This window comes from Brachycentrus maculatus, unplaced genomic scaffold (genome assembly GCF_059751285.1).
Source record: "Brachycentrus maculatus isolate JH-2025_06_01 unplaced genomic scaffold, ASM5975128v1 h1tg000090l, whole genome shotgun sequence".
Taxonomy (NCBI): Eukaryota; Metazoa; Arthropoda; class Insecta; order Trichoptera; family Brachycentridae; genus Brachycentrus; species Brachycentrus maculatus.
The window spans coordinates 698,370-714,657 of NW_028280844.1; the positions used below are offsets into that span (position 1 = coordinate 698,370).

At 30.6% G+C, this 16,288-nt stretch overlaps 1 protein-coding gene across 2 annotated transcripts in view; it reads left to right on the top strand.

Moving 5' to 3' along the window:
- The window catches only part of CrebA (Cyclic-AMP response element binding protein A), a 198,885-nt gene that overhangs the window by 11,582 nt on the left and 171,015 nt on the right, over positions 1 to 16,288 (top strand). The window contains exon 2 of one of the 2 annotated variants that reach the window (XM_088258049.1): positions 15,635 to 15,670. The exons of the other annotated variant lie outside the window; for it this stretch is intronic. Within the exon in view, the coding sequence (XP_088114175.1) occupies positions 15,635 to 15,670 (36 nt within the window). The remainder of the gene's footprint in view (positions 1 to 15,634; positions 15,671 to 16,288) is intronic. 2 annotated transcript variants of the gene reach the window in all.

Sequence of the window (16,288 nt, forward strand, 5' to 3'; positions counted from 1 at the left end):
AGAGAGAGATATGTATTTAGCGATAAAACTACGTTAAATGAATATGGGTCGATACAATTCCCAAAATGTGTACTTGTAGAGGTCTTCACCTAAACGTTTCATTTCAATTATAAATAATTTTCCTTGTAAGACATGCATTCTCTCTAATGACTTTGTAAGACATGCATTCTCTCTAATGACTTTTAAGGAACGTCTATGACATTCCTATCTATCATTGGATTCCTAACTGTCCAACAAACCTCATCCGCTAGTTTTTCCCTCTACCTCCTTCCCTAAACTCCCTTTTTCCTTTGCCTTCCTCATTGTCATCAACTTGTAATTTATGTTTTTTTTAATGTTCAAGTACTGTCTACCCTCTGATTGCAAACAGCTATATATGGTATCAAACGTTTTGACCAATATCACTAGTCTGTTTTTGGTTGGTTGGAATATATTGCTTTTTAGCAATAAGCTCGCCAATGTACTTATTTCTTTTCTGTACATTCAGAATATTAAAAAAAAAACATTTATTACAAATTTATGATAATAAGAAAGGCAAAGAAAAATGGAGTTTACACAAGGAGGTAGAGGGAAAAATGAAGGGAAGAGATTTGATGGACATTTAGGATTCTAATGATAGATAGTTATGTCTCCGACGTTTCTTAAAAGTTATTAGGGAAGGTGCATTTTTACAAGGAGCGGTAATCAATTCAGGATACTGTAGGTTTTCATAATTCTTATTCTAGTGCAGCGGTCGGGGAACCGGGGTAAATTACCCCAAATGGGGTAAAGAAAATTTTTTAGGGTAGTAAGGAAATTTTTCTAGTTGGCTATTTCATAAACGTATTAGTGTTTTTAAAAATTTAAACAATTCAGAAATCGATTAAACGCTAAAGACTATTCAAATTGCTCTTACATCATACAGTCCTAATTTCGAATTGATTGTATCAAACATGAAGCAACACCATCTCTTCAAAAACTGAAAAGGAAACATGAAAACTTGAATTTTCCTTTGATCCAATTTGAGAATTTTATTTTATTTGTCTATTAGATACTTACTATTTTCATATTATTTTTGACATCTCATCAAAGATGGAGAAGAATATGGAAGTCTGGGCATTTACGGGGCAGACGACCGTATTACTATTTCCATGTTACTTTTTTTTGTTTTTCGTGCAAATTAATTCAATAAATAAGTTTTATTTTAAATATACATTGATTGCCTTCTTTTCAAAATGGCGGGAGGGGGTAATATCGACTTACGCAAAAATATTTTGGGGTAATGCATAAAAAAGTTCCCCGACCGCTGTTCTAGTGTATCGTATATCCTTGGCTGCGTCCTTAACCCTCGGTTGTCCTGCGTTTATTCTATAAATAGCCGGAGATGTTCATTTTATGGTGTGGCCGTCTCCAACGGTGGTAGGAATGCCACCACACCACGCCATCTTGCATATTGGTAGTATCTGATATGTCTGTACGAATGTACCATGCGTGAAACCGGTTACCTACTTACTGCCTCGATTGTACATCTTACTATGATGTATTTATTTGAAACGTCCAATCTCGAAGGATATCTCTATATTTGAATGCTGTATTTCGCAAACGTGACAAACCACAATTTACAACATTTTGAGTGTGTCCAAATACTTGTTCACAAATCTGGATTATCTCCAATTAAGAGTTATTTTTTGACATCTCAACAAAGATGAAGAAAAATATTGAAATCTGGGCATCTGTATGTGAATATAATCCAAGATTCGGATTATATTTACATGCAAATGAAAGAGTTTCTGCTTAATAAAAAGCTTATCTCATCCCACCATAAATATCTCTCGTATAGTATCTAGAAGTTCCAAGAATTTGAATAGTGTGGTTGTCAACCATCCATGGTTAGAATTGGTGAATGTTACACGTGTGTAAAGTGATCACTTAAGATGTACACATACACACATATATATATATATATATATATATATATATATATATATATATATATATATATATATATATATATATATATATATATATATATATATATTTATATATATATATATATATATATATATATATATATATATATATATATATATATATATATATATATATATATATATATATATATATATATATATATATATATATATATATTATACATATATGTATGTGCGTGACTGAAACAATGAAAACTGCGCTGGGAGATCGTTAAAATCTTATCAAATGCATGTACCACATATCTATGTACAGTGAATAGTGAAAACATTCATTTTTGGACCTACCCCTAGCGTGTTGTGTATGTGCAATCCTCAATTTACGATATTTCGGTTAACGTTACACATGCCTGTCGTTAAACGAGGTATTATTACCGTGAAACGCAACTGTTGCACTATTTATTGTACAGAGTGGCACAAAATTAATCACCCTACGAAAGACGTTATAATTTTTTCAAATGGCGTCGTACGTCAATTATATTGACATTTGTGAACTAGACAGCAGCAGTTTACAAACACATTCAGGGTGGCGCAAAATTAATCATCATCCAATTTTGTTCATGGATAACTTTTTTTTAAATAAAAAAAAAAAGATATTGAGTACCTACTAGAAATCTTGATTTGGCCTTTTACAATTTTTTTCTGTTATGTGTAAAAGATGATCCTTTATGTAGGTGTCGCCAGTGTTGATACCTACACATTTGTGCCTGTTTTATCAATCTGTTTGTATACTGCAGCTGTCTTGTTCACAAATTTCATATATAAATGACGTACGACACCATTTGCAAAAATTGTAACATCTTCCGATAGGGTGATTATTTTTGTGCCACCCTGTATGTTGTACTATTGTTTTAGTGTCGCACTTTTGATTTGCCAAGTGCGTGGCACGACAAGTAATTTCGTCGTTATCAAGTTGTTTATTTTTTTACATACACATTTCACAAAGCGTTTCGTAGACTATTAAATATTTACGATTTTTTTGATAAAACAAAATGGTAACACATGCGATGCATTTGAAACGCAGGAATACAAATCGCTCACTCCTTTCAAGAACGTCATAAATCAAAAAACTTGATTTTTCAGGAGAACGTTTTTAAAGTTTAAAAATATAATACAATGTGTTAAAAATAAATGTAAAGCAACTTCTTCAACTTTTAACTGTGCAACAGATCTTTTTAGGTAAACTCTGAAGGTTTTTTCCCCATTTGAAAAATATTTAGTTTATTTGAAAAAAAAATTAAACAATACGTTTTCTTCAAAATGCAAAAACAACATTTTCTGCCCTGTAGCGGGTAAATATTAAGTTAAAAATATGCCTCTTTTGCTAGGATATAGTACATTTTATGGGCATTCCGAAAACATGCACAACTGTAAATTGACGATTTTTGATTTATGACGTTCTTGAAAGGAGTGAGCGAAATGTGTTCGCTTAGTTACATTTTATGTGGTCAAAAATATTGACTTTCTTTTGATTTATTTGATATTTGTCTAAAAGAGGGGTAAATTACCCGGGGAACCAGGGTAAATTACCCTAAATGGGGTAAAAAAATGTTTTTTTGGATAATAAGGGAATTTTTATAGTTTGCTATAGTGTTAGTGTTTTTAAAAAAATGAAACAATTCAGGTCTGTGCTACAGAAATCGATTAAATGCCGAAGATTGCATTCAAATTGCTCTGACATAAAAAAATCCCGATTTTGAAGTAATTGTATCAAACATGAAGCAACATCACTTCTCCAAAAACTGAAAAGGAAACCTGAAAACCTAAATTTTCGTTCCAATTTGAGATTTTTATTTTGTTTGTCTATAAAATATTTTTTTTTTCATGTAACTTTTTTTATTTATTTTCTGTGTTAATGAATTAAATACATAATGTTTATTTAAAATATACATTGATTGTCTTCTTTTCAAAATACGTGGAGGGGGTACTATTGACTTACGCAATAATATTTAATAAAATGGGCTCCCTCAGACGAATGTGTGGAAAATCATTGTATGACAGAATTTCAAACGAAGATATAAGAAATGAATGTTAGACTGAACGAGGAATTATTGAAAAGATTAGGAAGAGTTCTTTACGGTGGTATGGACATGTAGAGCGAATGGATAACGAGAGAATCACCAAGAAAATATATGTGGCGAATATGAGAGGGAAAACAGAACGAGAACGACCGAAAAAGACTTGGCACGATCAGATCAATCAGAACCTAAACTCTGGCGGTGTCAAAAGTCTGCGTAATCGGAGGGCATGTGTGACTAGATCTATGGATGTGAAGGAGGCGAGGAGTGTATGTCAGGACAGAGGCGTGTGGCGTTCCATCCTCTCTGCCTACCCTTGCAGGGAAATGGCGTGATGGTAGAAGTAGTAATAGCAAAAATATTTTGGGGTAATGGTAAAAAAAGTTCCCCGACCGCTGTTCTAATGCAACCTCAAATATTTCTGTAGATGGATGATTATAAAATATAAAATATTAAATATAATTATCGTAAACAAGGATGTTTCGTATGCTGTCTAAAACAAACGACATTTATTTATTTTGATTTTTACTGTCTTGTTGGCAAAAAACAAAAGCCTCTAATTAACTACGTAAATTACATATATTTTTATTTATTGATTTGGCGTTTAATTTGTAGAACTACATATTAATCTATGTTATAATTGTTAAATCCAACACAGTTTTTTTAGTACTAAGTTGTATTTTATTGTTAAAAAACACAAAAAAAATCGCCTAGTTATGGCATTTTCAAACGAATGTCGACATTCGTTAGACGATATTTCTTTTAAATAACCCAAATATTTATTTATTTATTTTAAAACATAAGTCATATATATAACACTCATGGTGAGTAATTTTTATTTTTATTTTTTGGAAATGGGATTAGAGTTTTAGAAGACTGAAACACAAATAAAAAGTTTAAAAGAAGTAAAAAAAATAACAGAACTAACACAGGGTGAAATATAAAATATAAAAAAATAACCGTTGTTGTAAAAAGGTATGTAAAAAACATAAGAAACATGTTTAATTGAAACAAATGAGAAAATATAACTACACAAATATCCTTCTGTGCAGTATTATTTCGACGTGCCCTGCGTAAAGTGCTCTAACTACATTTTTGTCAATTTTGAGATATTTGGTGTATGTTATCTACTGACTGTTATCTACAAATATAAACAAATAAAAAAATATAATAAATTACGCCTAGTTTTCAGGCGTATAAGACGCTATCTACATCGAATTTTCGAAATGAACTGAACTCCAAAAACGCTAACTACTTAATTTTGACATAACATAAATTTTTTAAAACGATTTAATACATTATTTCATCATGTCTTGGATGGTATAATATTCGTTTAGAATTTCATATAAAACCGTTAATTTTTATTTGATTAATTTCAGATAAAATAAAAATACGTTGTAAAATCTTCTAAGCTCTCCTGTAAAGTAACAGATTTGCAGATAGAGTACTTTACGTAGGGGCCGTCGATTTGATCCCTGACTGATATCTTACTATTATAATAACGATGTAGTGCCCTATGCACCATCGGGCGATGAAAGACTTGTTTAGAAACGTTCAAAAAGGCCAGTTTCTCACGCCGTTGTATCCAGAGGAATTTTTTCACTTTCACATTTATAAATCATAATTTCTCGTCAGGCGTCAATGGGCGGCCAGTTGACTCGCAAGAGAAGGAAAGGACCACGGGAAGATGAGACTATTATATGTAGGTACAGGGTGATAGGAAACTAAATAATATAAAGACACACACACACTTAATGTGCTTGAATTTAGTTACTCTTTCAACATTTTGAGTGTGTCCAAATACATATTCACAAATCTGGATTGTCTCCATTATAGGAGTTATTTTTCATATTATTTTTTGACATCTCATCAAAGATATGGAAGTCTGGACATTTATGTTATTATGGACCTCACATACTAATAAAAGAGTTTTTGCTCAATAAAAAGCTTCTTTTCATCTCACCAATAGATGTCTCTAGTGAAGTTCTTGCGATTAAAGAACAACGTTTTGAAATTGGTTCATGTATATAGAACTTCCAAATATTTGAGTAGTGTGGTTGTCAATAATGGGTGGAATTGATGAATGTTACACGTGTGTAACATTCCTATTTCCTTAGTGTATTCGATATTTCATATTATCTTTTGATATCTCATCAAAGATGAAGAAGAATATGGAAGTCTGGGCATTTACGAGGCTGACGACCGTCATAGGCTGGTTTATGTGATCACTTTACACACGTGTAACATTCACCAATTCTACTCATTGTTAACAACCACAATACTCTAATTTTTGGATGTTGTATGTATATGAACCAATTTAGAAACACTGTCCTTGAATCACTAGAACTTCACTAGATATATCTATAAAGGTGTTTTAAGATAAAAACTCAATTACGTAAAGTGTTACCTGGATTTAGAGAAAATCATGTTGCTACTCAACGAATGCTGGGCCTTAAATCGGTGAGCTAATGTGTTACTCGCGACTGTATGGAAATATCATGTTTCCATTTTTTAAATATCGCGATTTACGTAATGTCACTTTTACGTAATGTAATTAAAGATCATAGAAACGTAGTATTTTCATATGTATATTTTTTTTAAGTAAAAAGAGAAATATTTGTAATTTTTTATTCACAAAAATACTTCAATTTCATACTATTTTAGAGTGATAGTGAGAGTCTTACAGTTTATTTCATAGTATATAAGAGTGGATTCGAACCGAGAAACTCTGACTCAAGAGTCCGCGACACTAACCACGGGATCACAACCCGACAATACTACGGTTTTATTACTACAATTTTTTTACTTGGGAATTATATGGTTATAACTTTAAAATTTAAAATAAATGAGTCGGGTCGTAGTCCTAAAAAAATGAATTATCGAGTATCAAATACCTATCATTTGCTCGCTTCTATTATAACTTTTTTCTTCTTAAAATATTTAATAAGAAATAAGTTAGTAAACTTTATAAATGCTAACTTTAATTTTATGTATTTTTTTAACAATGAAATACAACTTAGTAGACTCAAAAAATCAGTGTTAAATTTAACATTTAATATATAAATTATAAATTTTTGGATAGTCGATAATCACCCTGTTCGGTTTTAGGTGCTTGTCTAAGCGTATAATGGGTGTAGTGTGTATATGTATATGTGCATTACACATACTTACATACTCGTCGGTACACGCTCACCACGCCAGTCCAACTGGACAAACCTGAAACTGATTCTAGATACAAATGCCTATATGTACAGGATGCTGGTAATGTCGAGAAGCCAATAATTTAGACTCGGTTTCAATTCTTGTTTTTTTCCACCCCAACTCTCACCCACCTACTCGCAGTGACTACGAACAAAGCGTGAATCTGCATGTTATAATCTAATAGGGCATTTATCACTCGGGAGGAATATCTAATATAACATACTCAACCTATAAAGGATTGTTTAAGACTTGTTTTGTGTTTATAACAGCCGATATAATTAATATTTTCATTCATCATTTTCATATGCAATATTCGCATTCGTAAAAACGTTGTTTTCGTAAGTCGGTAACGAATGACGTCACGAAAACGAATCCACACTACTACTATGACCGATTTATAAAGCAGATACGTAAAGGGATACGCTCTATAATACACCCCATGACGTAAAATTTGAGTAACGAATGACGTCACAGAAACGAATCCACACTACTACTATGTCAGCTTTATAAAGCAGATACATAAAGGGATACGCCCCATAACACACCCGATGACGTAAAATTTGATGACGTATAGCGATGTCCGTTTTTCATTTTATTGAATTGTCTAAAGTTTGAAGCTTAATATCTCCCTTACTTCTTCAGATTTCAATAAAATGTTACCGATAGTCTGATGATTTTTCATATTAATTTATAAGCCAATAATAACGCCAATAATAATATCATGAGAATGATTGTGGAGGTCCTCACCAAAATGTTACATTTCAAATATTGGACAAAAATCCTTTAAATGCAAATCTGTTCTGTTTACTGTATTCTATCGAAATCTTAATTAAAGTTGTGACAAAACGTGACTAATCCTGTGTTAAACCAATACGAAATCATTAAATCGCACCAAAAATTAACAATTTTACAAGCTTGAATTCCTCTTTAATTAAAATTATTTATAATGGAAATGTAACGTTTGGTTTGGACCTCCACCCCTTTGGGCGCTTGTGCACTACACGGAATTTTACCGTCCGGCAGTCCGTTTTTGTCAAATAAAAGTGACTACGACAGTTTATAATTATTTTATGTAGTGATTATAGTCTCCTTTTATTTTTATCACAAAAACAACATATTTTTTTACAATTACTTATTTTTTATGTTTTAAAAATACATTGAAAAAAGGCCCGCATTAAAAAATAAATATATACTCGTATTAAGGCCCAGCATTCGTTAAGTCGCAACTCAATTTTCTTCATGCCTCTAGCGAGATAGCAGGTGTTTTCACTCATGAATTACGTGAAATTATAGTAACTTTAAACATAAAGAGTAAATCCACTCAAGAGTAGGCATAGGCTATTAAACTTAAAAAGTTTAAGCCTGATTAGGGCCATTATAAGCGGTGTTGCATAAGCCGTAGCTAGATTTCAGAGTCACATGGACGTTAGGTAATTAAAAAAACTCATTTCTCTCTAAACCCAGCTAACATTTTACTTAATTGATTTTTTTCTTAAAACGCCGTTTTCGCATTGCAAAAATAAGTTTTTCTTCGAAATAATTATATGGTTTTGAAAATAAAAGATTTATTAATTGGTAGGTAGTTAAAAAAAATTCCAAATATATTCTAAAGAAAATAGGTACATATTAAAAAAAAATAGGTTCTTTAAAAATCGAGCGTGAAAAGACATGTGACCTCTCCGGCGGAATGAATGCGACTTAACGAATGCTGGGCCTTAAAAGCTACCCGCATAAGTTCACCATAATTTAAAAAAACGAGGAATTTGGTGTGAAATAACGAGATATTTTACACGCAGTTCACGCGATGTTAAGTTTATTTTACAGGTCGCCTGCATAAAATCGCACCCATACGGACAAACTGATACTTCAATGCATCCCAGTGCGTTATTATGTTATATTCTATGAATTTTCTGTAGGTCATGGATGGCGAACCTATGGCATGCGTGCCAGTTAGAGAATAGTACAAGAAAAATAAAAAAGTGGTTATACAAAAAAAAAAGATTTAGAAATTGTATAAAAAATTCAAAACATAATATAAAATAACAACTACTTGTGTATTTTTTTCCACATGAATTTTATTTGACCAGCAACCGATTTCATCGTAACCGACATCATCAATTCAATATATTTTTTCAGATAAAATGAATATAAATTGAATATTTAAAATCATTGTTTTTCAACCCCTGCCTTCTTGTGTATTTAACATAGAATTTTGTCTTGCTTCACACAAGTCTGATGATGTAGGTTACGACGAAACCCGGTTGCTGGACAAATAAAATTCATGTGGAAAAATTACATAGTTGTTATTTTTTTCTATAAAATGCAGTTCCACCAAGAAATGTCAGTACAAAGCCTAAATTCAAAACATATTAAAATAACCATGCGTATTTTCTTCGTTTATAAATGGTTTCGCAAACGACGGAAACGGAAACGACATTCGTGCATAAATAGATCGCATTGTTAAATTCCCGTGCGGTGTTTTTATGTTGTTGTAAAAAACAGTATTTTTTAATTAGGTCGATTTTTATTTTTTTATTTTATTTTCCCATTAATGAGTACTTAATTATTTTCATTTCATTATTTTTTACATCTCATCAAAGATGAAGAAAAATAACTTCTTAATAATCTTCTACATCTTTGATGAGATGTCAAAAAATAATATGAAAATAACTCCTGTAATTGGAAATAATCCAGATTTTGTGAACAAGTGTTTGGACACACTCAAAATGTTGTAAACTTTATTATTTTTCTGATTTATTAATGGTTCGTTTATTTAAAAAATAAGAAGTAACGCACACCTTTGATGAAATTTAATTCCCATGGCAAATGGCACGCGACTTACTATTACATTGAAATAAAAATTTTGGCACTCAGGCTCTAAAATGTTCGCCATCCCTGCTGTAGGTCGTTCTAATTAGTGAATGAAGTCGAGGGGTACTCTATGAATGAACGAATTGGGGTTTGCTCAGGGATAATAACCCCTATTTGGTATTTTGTTTATATCGATTGTTCCCAGCTGGAGGGCTTAGTGACAAACAGTGACATCTGAAGCACTATAACTTCGTTAAGTAGATATGATCCCATGTATTTAAAAACATGTTTTTAGTATTCATGAAATGAAGTATTGACAATACGCTAATGTACATGACTACTTAACTAATAAAAGTTTACAACATTTTGAGTGTGTCCAAATACTTGTTCACAAAATCTGGATTATCTCCAATTACAGGAGTTATTTTCATATTGTTTTTTGACATTTATCGAAGAAGAATATGGAAGTCTGGGCATTTACGGGGCTGACAACCTTCATAGGCTGGTTTAAGTGATCGCTTTACACACGTGACCTCACATACTAATAAAATAGTTTCTGCTTAATAAAAAGCTTATTTTCATCTCACCAATAGATGTCTCTAGTGAAGTTCTAGTGATTCAAGAATAATGTTTCAAAGTTGGTTCATATATATAGAACTTCCAAGAATTTGAGTAGTGTGGTTGTCAATAATGGGTAGAATTGCTGAATGTTACACGTGTGTAAAGTAACCACTTAAACCAGCCTATGACGGTCGTCAGCCCCGTAAATGCCCAGACATTTTTATATTCGTCTTCATCTCGAGATGTAAAAAAACAATTTTAATAAAAAAGTTATGTTGACTGGTCATGAGCATAACCATAACATATTTTAAATATTAAAAGCATTGTTGACTTTGTGGTATGGTAATATAACACTCAATTTATGGTTAAAATCTATCCATTTTAAATTTGAATTTTACTTAGTTAATACCACTATTATTGTTAAAATTAAATTTAAAATATTTTATTTATTGCACTCGAATACTACCTTAAAACCCTAAGCGACACACTATATTTATTTATTTATTTATGTATGGTTCACAAACGATGAAAAACACATAACATTAAATGAAATACAGTGCAATACAAATCGTTTAAATGTTTTTCATCATTTAGATGAAACCTTTAACATTGAGAAAAAAAAACAAAAAAATACAAGTCAAGGCGCAGTTTAAATACACATATAAAGAAAGAATAGAAATTTGGTCGTAAAAAAGGGTAGTTATAATACAATAAAAAGTAATGAAATAAAAATAAGAAATAAAAATTAATAACGAAATTAAACTAAGCTATAAGATTGAAGCTAGAAGATATAAGATTGTCCGCCTCCGTAGTATAATGGTCAGCACGCCCGGCTACCGTTTTGGAGGTCCCGGGTTCGATCCCCAGGGGGGTCAAATAAATATAAGTGATTTTTTTACTCTAATATTTATTCCATATTTCCCTGGACTGGTACCTGAAGCGGAGGGCTGATCACCTTTCCTTCGTGTGTTAACGATCAAGATAACACTGCCATTGTATGATGCAGTGCCCTATGCACCATTGGGGTGCGGATAGTAAGGGTTTGAATGAAAATAAGATTGAGATGGAAAATTCAAGATTTCATTTCGATTTCAGAAATATATTTATATTACAAACATATTATATTTATATTTGTCCAAGAATGGTTATCAGCCCTATCGGTAAGTTTATTTTGATTTTTATAAACAGTTTCACCTAACTCTTAAAACTTCACAACAATAGCCGCATTTAAGTATGTCTGATGCAGAATTATATACCATCAAAGCACCCATTAGCTGCCTTATCTAACAAAATTATAGTATTAAAACCTTGGTCATTTCATTAAATTCGTATTAACGAACTTTTCATCGTTTCTTAAATTACCTGTTTAAGTTTTCGCTTCTCAAATTCAATTTGATGTTTAATGGTTATTACTTATTATGTTAATTACAGTCATTTGTTGTTAATAATTATCCAGTTACAGCCGCCATTGAAATAAGATGCGTCGACTGTGTTTTTCCTTTCCCCATACTGTCTGAGAATCTTTGATAGCTGGACGTAATGTTTCTTTCATTTTGCTTTAGACCGTTAAAATCGGGAAAAAACAGATAATAATAATAAATATAATAGAACGATTTACTTCAGATCATTGTAGATTAAAAGCATAGTGAACTTTGTGGTATGGTAATATAACACTCCTTATGATTCATCGTTCACTTTGTGTAATACCACTTACGATATTACACAAAGTGAACGATGAATGATAAAGAGGTACGTGTTATTTTTTATTATTTATGTGTTTTGGATCTTTATACGTTACCATAACGTGTGTCAATTGTGATTTGTGTGCTTTGCTGAGAGGTGAGATGTATATATAATTGTGTGATTTATTTTCATTTTGATGACTTGCTCGGGCCTCAAAATTTAAAATAAAGTATTTTTATTGTAACTGATAATTTTTTTTCGGTGTCATCATTGTTTCAGTGGGAAACTTTAATATCGGGTATATTCTACGTTTCATTTGTCAGGTTTGATAAGGTTTTGCGTATAAATCTATCGAATAGGCCCTATTCAATAGGGCATTGATATAATAAAATTAGAACTAAGAAAACTAGGTCTATTGATGTGAAATCGGTTTTTTTACTGTTATTTATTATTAACACTTAATTAGGCATTCTTTCTTGTAAACCTCAATCGATGCTGTAAATGATAGCCAATTAAAATATTTATTATTGTTGCATATTTAAAAATTTCCCACTGTACTAACTATACTTATTTTGATAATATAACTTCATTTTTATTTTTTGTTGTAGTATTTATAAAATTGAAATAATATTTTCTTTATTATGTAAATGAACGTCTCTCGTCACGGGTTCTCTCTAGCGAGACGTTCATAAATAGTAGAAGAAAATAGTAGAAAAAAATTGTAAATAGAACTAATAATACATAAATAATAATTGGGAATCGGCTTGATGTTGGATATGATCAATATTCGAAAATATGAGAAAAACTTGTGTTTCTGTTCATTTTCAATCATTACTTGTCTCACTTTGGTTGTCTGTACTGATCAGTCACGCTCGTAATCACGTTTTTAACGATACTTGAATCGTATGGGAAAGGGAAATTTACCTTACAGTCTCCTTCACCGCTAAACGGTCGAACGTCGAACCGAATTACGGTACGTATTAAAATAATCTCTAATCACGCGGTTAAAACGATTTTAAACTCTCTAACGATAAAAATACGGGTCATAATTCCGTAAATATTTCTCCATATTATTTACAATGTAAGTACTCTCACATGGAACGGAATGTTCGACCATACTTATGTACTTGCATATTTTTATTCAATACATCTCGTGTAATATTTTTGATGTAAATAGTAAGAGTATGCATATTGTATTCCTCGTTTGTTTTTTTTATTATTATTTATTACTTATTTTTACACAAATAAATTTATTTTTATTTATTTAAAAGAGAAGTATTCATGTTTTTTTTTTTATTTACAGCCTCGTGTTTACATTTATTAACTCAAATGTGGTCTTATGCAAGTGTTAAATTTTTCTATTTAAATAATCATGTAATTCCATAAAAATAATGCCAAATCAATAAAAAATATAAAAGTCAAAGAATACCTTAAAAAATATTAAGATCAGTAATTTTATCTTTAAAATCAGTGCCACCTGTATTGAAATATCTCATAAAATATGGATGTATTAAAAAAAAACTCTAGGTCGGTCAAGTAGGTATGCAAATTAGCATGGTGGTCGGCGTAACGCTACATAGAAGTAATAAATTTCACTTAAAGATATTTTTAAATCTTTCTTCGCTAATGTCAAGGCTTTGGTCGCCAAGAGCTCGGTTCCTTTCTAATTACATACAAAACTTAAGAATTTTTATTTATAGATTTGCATATATATATATATATATATATATATATATATATATATATATATATATATATATATATATATATATATATATATATATATATATATATATATATATATATATATATATATATATATATATATATTTATATATTTATATATATATATATATATATATATATATATATATATATATATATATATATATATATATATATATATATATATATATATATATATATATATATATATATATATATATATATATATATATATATATATATATATATATATATATATATATATATATATATATATATATATATATATATATATATATATATATATATATATATATATATATATATATATATATATATATATATATATATATTAAAATAAATTACCAGTGCTTTCACCCGACTATACCAGAGATTTCGAGTGCTAAATTGGGAAACAGTTCAAGGAAACAAATTCAAGGAAACAGTCTAAAGCAGTGGTCTCCAAACTCAGTAAGGATGTGAGATACTTTCAGAAATTGAACTTGTTTGGTGAGCTACCTATACAAATTCACTCTTTATAGTTTGTTATCGGCCCTTATCGTACAATACATAATATTTTTATATAAGTTTAAATAAATAAGAACATCAGGTTAACAGTCAAATATGAAATACGTACTTGAAGCATTTTTTTAAAAACAATATAATAATTGAAAATAGGTTTGATTAAAAATTAGTATCAAAAATAACGAGTCAAAATAATTAGTGAAAAGATTGGCATTCACTTTCCTCCATAATGTTTTCAATTCACGGCGAGTACCTTGTCACTGCCATCCGAATGCAGTTATCAAGATGTAAATCTGTGAGTCTGTTTCTATATTTAATAATAAAATTTACTGGGAAAAATTTATATTCTATGCGAGCCACCGAAAAACCCACGGCGAGCTACCGGTAGCTCACGAGCTACCATGGGCGATCGCTTGTCTAAATCCAGGTTTATTTTGAATTTTTTAAGATTTTCCATTAATTTCGTTGTTGGGCATTTTCACTGCGATTTCCCATACCACATTTTTTTTAAATCTGGTCTCACTTTAATATCTACTATTACCAAACGTTAACACATTATTTTATCTATAAAAATCAAGTACACAAATGCATTCGCTGCAACTTCATCCTAAATGATCGCATTTCAATAAAGCATTCCGTCGTATCACATCAACGTATGCTGTTGTTTGATGTCGATTGCCAGAGTGTTATAATTCATTTGAAATATTTTTCAATGTACCTACAAGAAACGTTAATTATTTACAAACTAACTAATCACCACGATACGTCTCCGCCGGGGTATGCGGAGAGAATAAAACGCCATATCACTCTGTTTTTGCAAACATTCTTCGCCTCTTAAACATTCATGCATCCTCTCATATTTACCCTCTGATTATTTCAACTCCTGACCCGGCCGCATTCAAGTGTTTGATATACTTGATCGTGTCAAGTTTTCCTCGGTCTTTCTCTGCTTTTTTTTTAAGCGACATTCGCTTTATAAATTTGTTTTACCGTTCATTCCCTACCCGTTCGAGTTGACATACTAAGGATATTTTGACAAGAATCGGGAATTTTAACTTATACAAGTGAAAGGGGAGCTTTTTAAAGTTTTTCTTCGAAAATAACGGAATCGAACATGTTTTTCATTGCTGATATTTTTTTCAGTCAAGAGGCAATGAAAGACATTCGCCCCAAGATCATGTAAGTATATATCTACTAAAAATATATAGACAAAAAAACATTAGTGGATCACTTGCCCTTTTTTCTTTTTCAGCCTAATGTATTAGACATTTTAAAAACACGGAGATTGGACTTCTATTTTAGATATTTGCTTAGCCACATATTTATATCTCATACATACAACATTTGGTTAAGTGGATTTAATTATGCTGGTATCTACTTATTCTGCTTGCACTGATACCTTCTTATAACCCAAAATAATGTGAAAGTTCTATGTGACACTGTATCAAAAGAAACCTAAACTTTCGACGTAACTTTTATTATTGTTTTGTCCAGGGCTTTTTTTCATGTAACGCTGCGGAACGGCGTTACGGCGTTACGGCACCTTTTTTCACGGATATATTTTTGAATTTTTTTACAATCAATTAGAAATTAGATGAACCAGCGTTTGCACTAACGTAATTGCAATCCAAATTTATATTATTCGTCGAAATGATAAAATATGTACTGTGGTAATATGGTATTGTAATATTTTAATGATATTTTAATATATTTTATTTTATTTAAAAGCTTGACAGGAAGTGAATCCCGGGACCTTTTTTGTTAAAAAAAAAAGCTCCGGTTTTGTCCAAGAATAAA